The 15,493-nt window shown below is 35.5% G+C and overlaps 1 protein-coding gene across 6 annotated transcripts in view; it reads left to right on the top strand.

The window, feature by feature from the left end:
* RGS7 (regulator of G protein signaling 7) overlaps positions 1-15,493 on the top strand; it is a 267,321-nt gene that overhangs the window by 161,932 nt on the left and 89,896 nt on the right. For all 6 annotated transcript variants that reach the window (XM_085055561.1, XM_085055563.1, XM_085055560.1 and 3 more), the window contains exon 4: positions 3,390-3,440. In XM_085055561.1, coding sequence (XP_084911687.1) covers positions 3,390-3,440 — 51 coding nt within the window. The remainder of the gene's footprint in view (positions 1-3,389; positions 3,441-15,493) is intronic.

The raw sequence follows: 15,493 nt of genomic DNA, 5'->3' as shown, positions 1-15,493 counted from the left end.
ATATAGACATGTTTTTTCCTATTTCTTTAAAGAAGATGAAAGTCTGTGTTATTTTTGAACTTGAGTAAGATCTTGTGAATTTTGTTGCCCTTATCTGGATAGGTGCTAGCATGAAAGAAATCTCACTCTCTGCTTTCAGGCTCTATGTCTAAAAACATAGAGTTTGTACTAGCTTTTACTAGTTTTAAGATACTATTAAAAATTATTACTTTATCTTGTCCAGTTTTATTTGCTTTAGAAATTGGCATGACAATTAAAGGTTCTTGTGGGATTTCAAAATTGTCAGCAATTTGACTGAAGTCTTCTGCACCTTGCAGATGTAATGGCCAACTTGTTAACTGCTTGCTGGAAGTGAGGCAGGGAGACCTGGGGAATTTAGCTTGAGAATCTGCTTTGACCATGTTATAAATAGGTCTTTGATATCACACATTAAACAGTGTAGAAAAACTGAACATCTGACACAGAAAACATTTTCTATTTTGCATTGCCTGAATTTTCCTTTTGAGGTGAGTCCAGTACCAAGGTGGTAGCTTCCATGAAATTTATATCATCTGAGTAGCTTGGCCTTTTGCTAGATTTCTGGCTGGAAGGTTAAAGATTTTTCATCCTATAAGTACTAGTGCTTGCTTACAAATAATGAAGTTTACAGTCTTGGATCATAATTCCTATAGATGTGAAGTGTGATGTATGAAGAATGACATGAATTTACTGGTCAGTTTTTTTCAAAGCTGCACTCACAGGAAGTATTATTTTCCTATTTTCACCTGTTTTGCTGCCTTTTTTTTTTTTTTTCCTGAGATAAGAAATTAGAGTAATGGTTTTGCTTTTAGAAACACATTTGCATAAGTAATAAACCTTAGAAAAGGGCACAGCAATGATTGAGTGTAACAATTTTGTTGATTAGATGTTAAAACTAGTCACTAAAAAACACCAGCAAGCTCTACAGGTCAATTCCTTTATTATACTTTTGGGACTAGAGTTGGCCTCAAGATCTCCCAAAGACATATGAACTGATACATTTCTCACTTGCAATATGGCAAATTACTTGCAAGTTTGTTTTACTTGAATAGCCTTCACACTAGAAGGAGAGTGTTGATGTTGATATTTATTCATCTGTCATTAAAGTCATTTGTCTGAAATCATCAGAGTGTTTGAATGCAATAGCTGGCTCAAACTCCTGTCCAGGCTTTCATGTGCCAGGGGAATGACTTCAGGACAAAGCACGAATAGAGCAGCAATGGACTTTCATAGTCAGATGGTGCCATTTTCAAGAAAGTAGATTTCCTACTATTATTTATAATAAGCCAAAAGACAGTGGAACATGTGGAGGTGGAATTTCTGATGTGCAGACCATGTATGCACAAATGTGATGCCAGGAGCTGAGGACTGAGGAATACAGCATGTGACTGTAAGAAAGTTTTCAAAAGAGACAAAAAGGAAAGAAGTGTTAGAAGGAGAGATGAAAAGAATAGAAAACATCTTCCCATATGGTACCTGAGAGATTTGAAAGAAGACAAAGTTAAAAATCAGTATTCAAAAATGTCATGTTGTTTTTCTAATTTTTGTCTTTGATCTTTGAAGATTTAGGAAAATATTTAGGTCTCACTAATTCTCTAGTGAGCTGACAGAAAAATGTAGCTATGCTTGGAACTGCATCATTGAGGTTTATGTAGTTTCATCTTACATTGAACTAAAATTCTTCCTTCAGTGTGAGCCTCAAATTTCATCTGTATAAAAAAAAGGACTAAAAGTTGTATTTATAAAAATACATAAAAATAGAATATTTTTGGGTAAGAATATCTGAAACATTTTTTACACCTCCAACAGCATGCAAAAGTGAATTACCTCATTTAAGGAATAAAGCCATGTAAATGCTATGAGAAACAGTGCCACTGCAGTTTAATATTTCTCAAAATTTAGACATTTAACAGTAATGAAAATGCCTGCTCTGGACATCGTTGTAAAATCACTAGAGATTTTCATTGCTATATAATCAATTTAGTAGTGCATGCATGGAAAGCTATGATATAATCAATGAAGCTTTGTAAAATACATGATAAAGGTATTCACTAAGTGTAATAAAATAAAAGCTACAAGGAGAAGTAAATTTCCTTTCTTCTCTGAAATGCCTTTTTAAAATATCATTTTCATTGCCTTAAGAAAGGAAAGGAAATTATGCAGTATGTGAAGTACAGGAAGAAATCTGAATCTAGGGATTGATGGGGAAATATGCTCCACATTCTAATGTTATATATTATTGTACATTCAAGAGGTTTTATTGTTTTGATTTGGTTTATATTTATGTAAGTTGTATAGATTTTTATTGTTTTAAATTTAAGGTTTATAAAAGAGTTATGTTATTATGCTTGGTGGGAAATGGATAAGCAACTTAAATGTTGGTTCTATAAAGAAATACTACGTGACATCTCTCTCTATTACATTGCTTTTCTGAACTGGAGGTATCATGAAACATGAAGAACATGCACGTGACATCCCTCAGTGTTTCACTCATTCTCCCTCTAAGCCAGTTTGGTTATTTCAAGTTGCTTAAATCATGAATGTGGTTTTGGTTTTTTTGTCTGCAGCAATGCTTCATAATTTATTTTGCAAGTCATGTTCACAGTGGGTGAAGTTCAGCTATAGCTTTCTATCTGAAAAACAAGATAGAAAGCTAACTTCAGCTTGTGGCATAAAGTGCAAAGTGTGATAGAAATGCAATTGATGGAAGTGCATGCTCAAGAGAAGCAGATAAGTTAGCAATTAGTGAGGTTGGAAGGATACTCAATGTAAAATGCACCAAGACATCTGGTATCAAAGGTGTTAAGAGGTGGGCAATAGCATGGGACCTTAAAACAAGGCAGGAAATTAAATAAAAAGAAAAGGATAGTCAGTAAATTAAAGGGATAGAGAACATGGGAGACTGGAGTGGTAAGGAAGGTGTTTTAGCACCGAGGGAAAAATGAATTCTGTCTAGAACTTAGCCATGGGGTTGAATTTGATACATTGGTAACATATGTGGGCAATTGAATATGTTTTTACTGATAAACTAATTTTTAAATGGGGGGTATTAGATTAATAAAATGTTGATTTTCTGTGTAAATTTTGCAGTAGCATAATTTTAAAAATGCAGACTATATTGTACACTTAATGCACGTCTATTACTTTTTATGTCTTAGCCTAAAGAAAGAAGTGCTATGTTTCACTGCTAAAACAAAGTTAAAAAAAGAAAACTAAACTGAAATAGAATGGTCAGTAGTTTTTTTCCCTAGGCAAACTGAGCAAAAAATATAGATCTTTTCCATGGAAGAGCAATATGATTTACCTCAGGGATCTGAAAAATAGAGAGAGAAAACTTACTAATCTATAAATGCCTTTTGTTTTGCTCCTAGGTTCAGATATTGTTCAATGGTTAACGAAGAACTTATCGATAGAAGACCCAGGTATGTTCTCTTATTTTCATGTCTTCATATTCTAGTTTTGGGGTTTTTTTTTTAAATTATTGGACTTGGCTTTGTTTTCTGCTGTGGTTGGAGTGACCAGACAGCATTTGAGCAGTATAATTTCCATAGCAAAACAGACATCATCAAATCTTAGAAACCTTTATTAAGAATCTGAGGATTTTGATCATCCATTATATTGCAGCATGTGCCAGGAAACAATATAATGGATGATAATGATAGTTCTTTGGTACAAAATATGTTTATGTTTGAGTCCATGACGAATTTATTCAGTGTTATACTATGCAGCTTGTTAAATACATGCTGTTTCCTTAGAGAATTTTTCAATATATAAAAAATAAACAGAACTTTTAAAATACATTCTTGTACTGTTTCCAAAAGCTAATCTTAAGTTTGGACACTTTTATAGCACCCTAAACAGAAAGTGAAAGGCAAATAAAATCAGTGAAGTGAGGAAGAACAGTTCATTGCTTGATCAGCTGTTTTGGGACATGGAAGTGAAGGTTTGATTTCAAACTCTGCCACAGGTTTCTAGTGTGGCCAGCAGGAAACACAGTTTGCTTATTGTATTTAGATATTATTTATTTCCCTGATTTACAGGAAGTTAGTTACCTGATCAGAAATTTTTGATAAAGGAATAATTTCTAGAATAAAATTGTAGAAATAAAATTGTAGAAATAAAATATTCTATGGAAGTTCCCATTGTCTTCTGGTTAGAGGAAAGATGACCTTCCTTCTTTAAAAAATGATGAAAAATACTTTTTTCCTTGCCTTGTTTTAGGCTTTTTTTTAGGTTTTGGGATTTTTTTTGGTCTTTATTTTTAAAATGTCTTTTTCTGTCATATTAGAAATCAAAGTATGATCATTGCAAAAAGCGAAATCACTGTATTTAAAATTGTAACTTGAGCAATGAGTAAGCAATGAATCAATACATAATTCGATATTTGGAAGTAGTCAGTTCACAAGGTACTGACATGTTACATGAAAGAGATTGCTACATTTAAATCTAATTTCAAACAGTGTCGTATGTTGCTTCCTGAAGATACTGGGGAGGCTTCAAGAGACCTAAGTGTGATACTGTATTTCTCAGTTGTCAGCTACAAAACAGTCACCTGTTTGTATTTACCAGAGTTTAAAGATTGTCATGCTATGTTTGTTTGATGTGGAAGTTTAACCTTTATTTGTCAAACCAGGACTGCAATACTGGAAGAGGTTGTCCTTCAGATTACCTGCTTGTTGCAAAATTTGGAATAGAAAAAGCTTGTACCAAACAGAAAACATAGCTCCTTGGTTGCTTATGTTCATATCCAATTAAAATTAAACAAACACACAAATTACTAACATATGTAACCAGAACACCACAGTAATTTAACTTAAGCTGGGTTTTATCCTCTCAGATTGCATGGATGGAAAAAAATTATCCACAATGACAAAAATGTCTTATGTATATTGGTCCTAATCCAAAGTCAGCTATCTGGAGCTGGTTAAATTCAGATCTTCAGAAAACAAATAGCTTCCTTTGGGTAATGCTCAGAATTGCCAGATAACAGTGAACTTGACAGATGGTGAGCAAGAGCTTTTCACATGAGAAAACTTCTGAAAATGTTTTGGGTTTTTTTTTTTTGTTTGTTTTTTGTTGTTTTTTTTAAATCCATAAGTGTGTGGCTTGTTGTTTTAGTTCTGGACAAGACAATCTAGACCTTCTTGTGGAAAAGCCCTAAATTTCTGTGATCTGTTGTCACCATAATTTGGATTTTCAGCATCATCTGATCGCTTTTAACCAGTGTGTCAGGGTTTAACATGGTTGTCTTTTAAAACTCCCCTGTAGGGTCTTGTTACAAACCACTTGTAAAGCCATGCAGTTTTGTGAGGCAGAAATAAATAATGCCTCAGTTTCCACTGAAAGTTATCATCTCTTTCTGATTTTAATATCAGACATGTACAAGAAAAACATAGAGTAAACCTTGGAGCACATATTTTAAGAGCATATTCTACTCTGCCCAGAAAAATGTAAGGACTATTTGCATACCTCATCTACCAGTGCTGTGCAACTACTCATGCAAGCAAGGCACGTAAATTGTGATTTAATGGGGAAGTAGACAGATTCACAGAATCACAGAACAGCCCATGCTGGAAGGGACCTTGGAAGATCATGTGGTCCAACCTTTCATGGAGAGGTGAACCTGGGTGAGATTACCTAGCACTCTGTCCAGTCTCATCCTGAACACTGCCGGTGATGGAAACTCCGCCAGATCCAGTGATTCTTTTTTCCCACTGTAAAAAATTTGAAAAGACAAAACCGCTCTATGCAACTTGTACCCATTGCCCCTTATCCTCTCAGTGTGGCTCCTTGTGTCCCCTAAGTACTGGAAAACCGTGATGAGGTCCCACCCTGAGCCTTCTGTTCTCCAGGGGGAAAACACCTAACTCCTTCAGTCAGCTTGTTCTTTAATAAAACACAGAGCTAGTAAGAAGAAAGTGATGCTACCACACTTTATATATAAAAGAGTCATATTTTGAAGTGCAATTTTTTCCTTTGTTTTGTGTAGGGAACACAACTCCAATACCATTTCAGAGGGAATGAAAGAGGCAGCTTTATGGATAGTGGGAGAACATAAGGCAGAAGAAGGCCTGGCAGCAATATTTGCTTCCATGTGTTAATAAGTGTAAAGCTTTCACCTGGAAACAGCAATTTCCAGTAAAAAATAGTAACAAGTTGGGACTTGTAAAATGACAGTCAATAAAACCATGCAAATTTTTCACAAATGGAAGATAATTTTCAGTGGAAGATTTGAAAGATTTTGGCTTGCTGCAGTAGATCACCAAGAAAATAAACTGGAGATGATAGGTGGATTCTGCTAAATTGTACCAGATTTGAAGTTATTTTAGTGGAGCAGAGCTTGTGCCCAGAATGGCTGCACTCAACAGCAACATACAGTTGCTGTTACATTGTTTGCTTTTCAATATGTACTTAAAAAATGTTTGTGTTTCAGCCTACAACTCATCTGTAAAATTTTAAGGAACAAAAATTTGTCTAAGTTATTTTTAATGGTGAAGTTTAATTCAGGCATAAATGTAAGCATGATCTCAACCCAAAAAGAAGCAATTAACCAAGTTTGCAGAATTATAAGGGCTTGTGGTTTGGCACTTAGACATGTGTTGTTGAATTGACCATTACAGGGTAAGTGCTGACTCTTCACTGATGTTGCCAATTACCCTTAATGTGGAAAATCTACTCTGTTTTTCTACATTGTGTTTTTTCTTTTTTGAAGTGGTCGTTAATGACGTGAAATGCACCAGACTGACCACACCAGAGACTGAAGTTCTTTGAATCCTTAGTGGGAAGGTAGAATAAAAGGGGTAGAAGAGCTGATATAAAGGTATCAGCTCAAATTGCCAAGAGACTAATCCTGTGCTTGGTTCTTGCACTGATTTCTTTGATGAGCTTTCAGCAAACACTTGATTTCTCTAATCCCTTTCTATATGCTAACAGCAAATCATGCTGTTGTCTCCTAAAGGAGAAAGAACAGTGTCAGTTTTCCAGTCTTTTCATAATGAAATGTGTGTTACTCACAAACACTCATTTCATCCTCAAATCATCCCATAAATAATTTCCACCTAGGTGTCTCAGAAAATGCCTTTAAGAGTAGATAATATATTTAGATATTGTCCTTGTGTTCCTTTACAGTATGTTTATTCCTGAGTGTTGCTGATTTAATTTGCTCAGAGCTACAAACCAGCTGAATTTGGCTGGAGGCACTTCATTATCAGATGGTTGCTCTAGCAGAGCCACTGTAGCCAGCTCTAGAATGCTCAACCTTTGCATTCACATTGCCTTGCTCCAGCCCATTTAGGCAGTTTGTTGAAGTAGTTTGCTACTGCTCTTGGACATCAGGAATTACACTGAAGTCAAAAATACGTATGATTAAATCCAGCTTTTAAGAAACATTTTATGTCTTAAATCTAACAGTTATGAAACAAGACTACCTGGATATTTAAGCCCTCCTGTGAGTTTTTTATTTCAGTTCTTGCCATTTATAATCTTTTCACTTAACTGGTGTAACTAATTTGTAATTAGATGCACATCAGTATCCGTGTAAACTGTGGTCGTTGATCCAGTGCAATAAAGAGGAATGGCTCAGTAGCACAAAATCTGTTTATGTTTCTTCCAGTTTTCCCTCCTTTGCTATGTAGTAAAATCTCTCCAGCAGTTGCTATACTAATAATGACCTTGATAATACACAGCGCTCACTTGAAAGAGTTAGAAGAAAAATTTTAGGGTTTTAATTTGAGTTTATAAAAGTGTACTTGAAAAATTGTTCAGTTTTAAGTTATTTCTGCTCTTTCCCCAATCATATGCAGAAAGGCAGCAGTAATGAGCAGCACAAGATGTTCTAAACAATTGCCATTTGGGAAACAGCACCAGAGAGCTGCAAGTAAAGGGGAGGAACTTCCAGAGATTGCTAACAGAGAAAAGAGTCTCTTATGAAAAGGAAGAAAGAAGGGAATAGAAAGGTCGTGCTTATCTTTGCAGTCTTTCCATTAACTAAAACTTGTGGAAGTGCAGCAAGAGTGGAATGTTCTCATTTATCAGCTTAACTTAAAAAAAAACTCCACCAAAAAACCCCCAAGGAAGTAATTTGTACTGCCTGCACACACACCACACCCCTCATACTGGGAACACAGGGACACCAAAACACTATTGTTTTTCATTTGCCTAATAGAAACTCAGGCACATTTTGTTTGATAGCAAACCTCATGCATCTTCATCAAGTCTAGTGTAACTAACTTCCCAACTTTCTTCTACTGCATGAATGTCAATAGAATAATGACTTTAATCTCAGATGAACAAAACCAAAACTCTGTTTGAGAATGGAAAATGTCAGAATTTACAGACACTGCTTTAGTACCAATAATATTAACATTGTGATACTCATGCAAAAAATGTGTCAGGTTTCTTGTAATTACATACAGCATAGGTAGTACTTATCTGTGTGTGGCAATCAGTGGGCTTCTAGCCACTGCTGAGGATTCAGGAGTGCCATGGTAAATGTTCACATGAAGAGGGTGTTTTGTTTGCCCAAAGAGAGATTTTGTTTGCCTTTAGAGGGATTTTGTAAATGGTGAACAGAAGTGTACTGTCTGCAATTCAGTTGTGACAGGATAAATCAGATTTAATGGATTTCATGTTTTTTCCACTGAAGCTTCTTCCAGTTTAGTATAATTTATTATCCTGTGTAGACTGCATGTGTTAGGAATTTTCCCAAGAGCACACAGACCTGCAGGGCCACCTGGAGTGAGCTATTTTTCTACAAATGTGCCAGTGCTGTTTGAGCAGTCTCATTTCCATGTAGTCACTCTGGAAAGTGATTAATATGTTCCTAGTTTGGCCATTTTATTTTCTCACTTGTAGATAGGTGGTGGGCTACATCAGTACTCATTTTCAATTTTCTTTGAAGGAGCAGTCATTTCTTTTGATCTTTTTAGTAGTGTGGCATCTGGTTAAAAATGTACAGTGTTTTTACACTTAGAGGAAGATACAAAGTTTGTGACTGGGATTGATATAAAGTCTGGTATCAGTATCATGATGCAGAGTATGTTATCATGCTATTAGTGACAAATTATTCCTTTACATAGGTATGTAAGTCAAACTCTTACAACTGTTTCATCATGCTAAGCATGTCTGAATGAAATTCCTCCTCCCTTATTGTCTTAAGGAGGCATTATTATGCAAGATTTCATATAAAATAGTTTCTGTTTTTTCATCCTAGCAATTAAATCTTTTTAAAAAAAATTAATTTTTTATTTTATAAACCTTTTATATAAAAATTTTATAAACCTTTGAATCACCTGGTAAATATAAATGAGTTGTGTCTGTTTAATTTATAAATAAATATCCATCATGGAGTAATGGGTAAAGATGACAAGTATGGAACCTGCTGCTGTCTAGCATAATTTTCTGTACAATGGTAAAAATAAAATGATAGTACTAGGTATTGGTATGATAAAATACATGTGTTCTGTAACATCATTTCTGTGAGCAACCTGTCTGATATTGTCAATAGCATACTGATTCAAAATAGACCTCTATTAGTTCTAATTAGGCTTTGCATAACATGACCTACAGAAAGGTGTCCCTGACCATGTCAGCAGGGTTGAAACTAGATAATTTTTAAGGTCTTTTCCAACCCAAACCATTCTATGGATTCTATGATTCAACTATAACTAGTGTGCCAGCCACATTTTCTGTATGAAACAGAACTCTACTGATGCTCTCTTACCTTTGGTTAAAAGCAAGACATCAACTGGATTTTTAAATTTAGTTTCTCTTAATACTAGCCCTGATTCCATGGTGATGACTTCAAAGATATTTATTTTATTAGGAAATAATTAATGCCTTTAATATTAAAGTCTCCAAATTCTACCCAGAGTTATTTTCTTTAGTAAGTAAAATTGCCTTCACATGACATTCACCTCTTTGTCCTTTGTTTTAATTATTAAAGGTGAAATTCCAACCTCTGCACAAAGTTGGAGGTTCTATTTATAACTCCAAAGGAAACAAGATTTGACTAGGTGCCTTTTAAAATACAATTAGGTTAACATGGCCTTTAAGCTACATCACAGGCTAAAATCCAAGATCTAGCTTATGAAAAGTGTCTGATACCCAATTATATTTTATAAAAAAATTGAAACAAACCAACAATCAGCATATTCTTTACAATTTGGTTGGCAGCATGGGCTTTATTTTTCTGAGGTCTTTGAGAGTCTTATTGAGAGAAAAGGAAGAAAAAAGTACTGAATAGAATACAAAGTACTGATTAAAAAAAATAGGCTGAACAGGCCTACTGAGATAAAAAGTTAATGTTAAAACTGTTACCTGATCAAGATAATAGAAGCTGAAACATCAGTAAGCTTTAAGTAATTTCATTGGAAAGAACTTCAAATGCTCTGTTGTACCATTTGAAGGAATGAATTTCATCCTGTCTGTCACAGAACAAATTAGACCTTAAATCTAAATTACACAATTGAAATCTTTACCTATGATGCTATGGCAAAATACACAGCTTCATCATAAAGCTATACATGACATGAGCTATTGAAAAGTGGTACTTGTTTCTCCACAGTGATTTGTAAGGTCTGAAAAGCTTTATAATCAGTTTTAAGAATCAAATCCCAAATTGGGCAGTTTTTGTTCTTTAGTTTTCTTTGAAAATGCTCCACATTTTCAGGAACCTGGTGTTCCTGAAGTGGGTATGTCCATCCAGATGTTGTACCACTATCTTTTCCCTGATGTTATCACTCAGAATATGGAAGAAATATTTCAGCATAAGGCAAATATAGGTAAAGCCAGTATTAACTTCCTATTGATGCGTCAGATTTTCAAAATAACAGGCTTTGGACTCCAAATCCTTCTGATTCAAAAATATTATCCATTCCCCATCCTGTCTGCTTGCATTGCAACTCTACACACAAGTAGCAGCATGGTCAGAGGCTTTTATGATATTGAAAGTTAATAACAAGAAACATATATTGACTTAGCTAAGGATGAAAGTATAAATGAAGACTCCTAGAAAAAGTATGCTCTTTTGGGGAGAACTCTTATAACTTTTAGAAATAAAGCTGATTGGTTAATTGCATGAATTGAATTCTAATGACCTCCTTTATAAAATATTTTATCTCATTTCTACTAAAGTTACTAGGAATTTTTGCACTTTTCTTACTGTTTGACAGCCTCCTTCTGAACCTTTGGGATCATACCAAGTTTTGAAGGTTTAAGAGGAAGTTCATTTACTAATTCCCTATTCACACTGGCATAATTAATTAAAAGCAGCTAAATAACTGTCTTGAGACTTGATTAGATCTCTGCTTCCTTGTTTGCCAAAGAACTGTGTTACATAGTAATGGAAAATGCAAGTAGGTGGAAGTGAGATTTTAAATCTGGACAACTTAATTGAATAAAATCCTTTGAAATACTATTTCATCTTGCTGACAGCTGCTGCAGGTATTTATAGTCAAGTAAACAAAAATGTTTTGCTATGTACATGTTATATGTAGTATTTGATGGCTGGAAGGTTAGTGTAAGGCCTTCTCTTGGTTTTGTTAGTAATTGACCTTAGAGGGTTGTATGTTTTTCAGCAGCAAATGTAGAGAAATACTGCTGTACACACAGGGGCACAGTGATGGTCCAGGATCAATCACATTTGCTAAGCAAAGTACATTGGTTGCCATTTCATCTTGGACAGATTAATATTTCCTAGGCACTCTCACATTTTTTTCAATACTCCCTTTCCTCTTTTTCTTCCTTTTTTTCACTTCCTCTTCTCTCTTTTTTTTTTTTTTTTTTTTTTTTTTTTTTTTTTTTTTTTTTTAAAATCTCCATGTTTTAGGCTCCAATTTTACTGCATAGAATCCTCTGGTTCTCATTTGTTTACAGCTGGTGACTGGATCTAATTCACGTATTCTTCTCCATTAAGATGTTTTTCCTCTAATGTTTCTCCCTTTTCCTAATTTTTCTGGTTGCATTCAGTCATCTACTCAAATTCCACAAATTATCAGGGCTTTATTTGTTTGTGTGGCAGGATGGGTGACAAGAGCCATGTTGCTCTAGTTTTGTAGCTGCAAGACCTCATTTGGCTTCACTACACTTGGATCCACAAAGTATGAAATATGTAGTGTCAATAGAATTTAATTTTTATAGGTGATACAAAACTACTGTTCTCATTAAAGCTGAGACTCTAATTAATTAAAAAAAAATCCAAACCATAAAAAAACTCTATTCACCTCAGTTAATCATGCAGAAATTATTACAAATAATTTACACTTCCTTTTGAAAGTCTGCTTCCTAATTACTGTCTACTTTATAGCAATACTTCAGTTAAACTGGAAAACTTAGACTTTTAATAACGTTTAAGCTTATTAGAAATGTGAAATATCTGCCTCTTGAAATTTTGGAATTATTTACATCAACAAAGATAACCACTAGCATGAAATTAAAAAAAAAGCAAAAATATAAGAAGCAGCTACTGTATCATGGTAACTGTGAAACAGAATCATTAAGGTTTGAAAAGACCTCTCAGATCATTGCATCCAACCATTAACCCAGCACTGCCAAGTCAACCACTAAACTGTGTCCCTAGGTTCCACATCTACACATCTTTTAAATACCTCCAGGGATGGTGACTCAATATTTCCCTGGGTAACCTGTTCCAGTGCTTGGCAAACCTTTCTGTGAAAAATGTTTTCCAATCCAAGCCACCCCTGTGCAATTTGAGGCCATTCACTTGCCCTATTGGTTGTTACTTGGAAGAGAGACTGACCGCCACTGGCTACAGCAGTGCACTTGTAGAGAGCAGTAAGGTCTCCCCTGAGCCTCCTCTTCTCCAGGCTAAACACCCCTCGGCTCTCTCAGCTGCTCCTCATAAGACTTGTGCTCCAGAGCCTTCAGTAGCTCTGTTGCACTTTTCTGGACAAGCTCCAGTACCTCAAAGTCCTTATTGCAGTGAGGGCTTGGAATTTATTGTGTGCTATGATTATGCTCCTAATGTCTTCCAGTTTGTTTTCTGTTTCTTTCCTAATAAGTCATTATTTTCTGTGTGAGATTTGAGTGGGCATTTTCACAGAATGACATATAACTCCTCTAGTTTTTCTTGAGCAGCAGCATTTACCTTGCAGCCACTTACTGGGCATATGAAATTGAGGAAGGAAGGTTCATATTTAAAATGTTTAGCATTTATCAAAATTTAGTTTTGTCTGCTGTTTTATTGTTTAGTGAATCAGTACCATGTAGTACATCTCACAGCTCACTTTTTGCTGATCTTAGTAATGTTATACTTTCAGCAAATTATATATCTGATGCAATGTCATAATTCACACCATTCTGTGGATAATTAAAGCTTATCCCAAACAGTCCAGGACCTACTAAACACAGTTACTGTGGTTACCCCCCCCCCCCCAGTGTAATATTATTACTTCAGTGTAATATTACATTGTTCAGTGTAATAACTGATCTGCTGTGCCTAACCTCTATGCCCTCCTTTCTACCTATTGCTTTTCTCATGGTTTGCTTAATACCTTTAGAAAACATTTGGGGGAATCATGCCAAGAGCTCCCTGGGAATCCAAGACAATATGTTACCCAGACTTCATAACCTTATACATTCTCTAATTCCACATAGGAATACTCACAGAGTTGTGAGAAATTGTATCTAGCAACAAAAGTCATCCTGAATCTTCCTTTTCTGTTGCACTTATTTTCATTCATTCTGGCCTTTATTACGGTTTCTGTCGTGTTGTCTGTATAGGTGTCTGTTTTGTACATAATTTTTTCTCCCAGATTTCCCCTGGATGTCTTTCTAAAACCTAAGGACATATTTTCCAACTTTTTTCCTTTGGTACTGAGGGTGATTAAATGATAAGTGGCACACTACAGCTAACAGTTCAGCAATTTAATATTTTACTTGCCATCAAACACAGATTGACCATTATGTTGAAACAGATACTTTTGTTCATTTTATCAATTCATTTTAAAGCCTTTGATAGTTTTTGCTGCTGCTGTTGTCATCAGTCCTATCTCTCTCTTCTACATTTAGATTCTGTCACTAGAGGAGAAATAGGTCATTCATTGAGGTCTCTTCTCTTTTTGTGGGGAAAAAAAACCCACTTATGAAAGGGTTTTCATTGAGCTATTTCTGCTAGTGAAGATCTGTCAGTATTTCTGTATTTTTAATAGCAGAGTTTGTCTGGCTGAACTGATAGTTCTCGACAATTATCTGTGTAAATCCCTTGCAAAAGGGAGAAGTGAGCACTAGGACTGGGACTTACGATAAGGGGAACATGGCATAAAATGGGGGGCATAAAATGGGCTTTTGCAATGTTGGAAATTTTGCTCTCATCCTTCATTTTGATGAGGGCAGTGAAATATATTTTATTTGCCAGATGAAGTGATATAAATAATGGACAAAAAATCTCTCTAAAAATGATCCTGTTTGTAATAACTGCCTTGGGGATTCTTGTATATGTGCATCCCAGATAACTGTATCAGATCACAGAGGGAGTCACATTCCTATGTTATTCACCAGAAAAGCCACCTCCACATTCTTTATTGTTACTTTTCCTGAGCCTTGATGGCATTTTTCCTTGATGTATCTCTCAGTGACACCAATTTACTTATAAAGCTTTTAACTCCTGGTGGACTTCCCATAGAAAAAAAAAATACATTATTTAGAGTATTTTATGCTCTCAGTTTGCTGGAGGTATGAAAATTGTTATAAAGAGGATTGTATTCTTTATTGTATTGAGTGCAGTGAAAGAGACAGATTCTTTTTTGTAGCTGTGGCTGCTGCATGTTCTTTGTATTTTTTGAACTGCGTGGTCATAAGTGGGTGTTCTGGGATTATGATAGCAATGCATGACAATGACACAAAGTTAATGGTTGGTGCAATAGCAACTAATATAAAAACAGACTTAGAGACTATAAAAAGTGTCATGATTCATCTTGACCAGCAGTAATCATTGTGAGAGTTAGTGTTACCTATTGCTTACCCTCACCCAACTTCAGAAACTCCGCACTGGCTGACATCCCACTGATTAAACAGCATTACCTTCTGTAGTTCCTTCAGGAAAAAATATTTTGTACACTGAAAAAGCCTGTGCTCACTTTTCCTATTTGCTGGCCACAACTTCAAGTGGTGCATCAACCACACTAGTTATTCGCATGCCCCAGATCTGCCAAGCCCTTAAGGCAGGTCTCCTCCTTTGAAACCTCATCCCAGATATATGACTGTCTGTGGCAGCTCCCCCTGGTCATGTGCTTGGAATGTGCTTTTGTAAATGCTCCAGTGCTTGTGGTGTCCAAGCAGAGCTGACCGAGAGGGGAGTTGGCAGCTGTGCCTTCCCCTCAGTGTGACAAAGAAGGGGAGAAGCAATGGCACTGTGGTGCTGCCAGGAAAGCACAGCATCACACAGGGCACTGGGTCTGAGGGAGCTGTGATGTGAAATATATTTCGTGGCTGATACTAACATGCACGAATTCTTGGG

The sequence above is a fragment of the Lichenostomus cassidix genome, chromosome 3 (assembly GCF_008360975.1).
Source record: "Lichenostomus cassidix isolate B80296 chromosome 3, HeHo_3.0, whole genome shotgun sequence".
NCBI classification, from domain to species: Eukaryota; Metazoa; Chordata; class Aves; order Passeriformes; family Meliphagidae; genus Lichenostomus; species Lichenostomus cassidix.
Note: the sequence above shows the minus strand (reverse complement) of the source record. Positions and strands in the feature narration are given on the sequence as shown.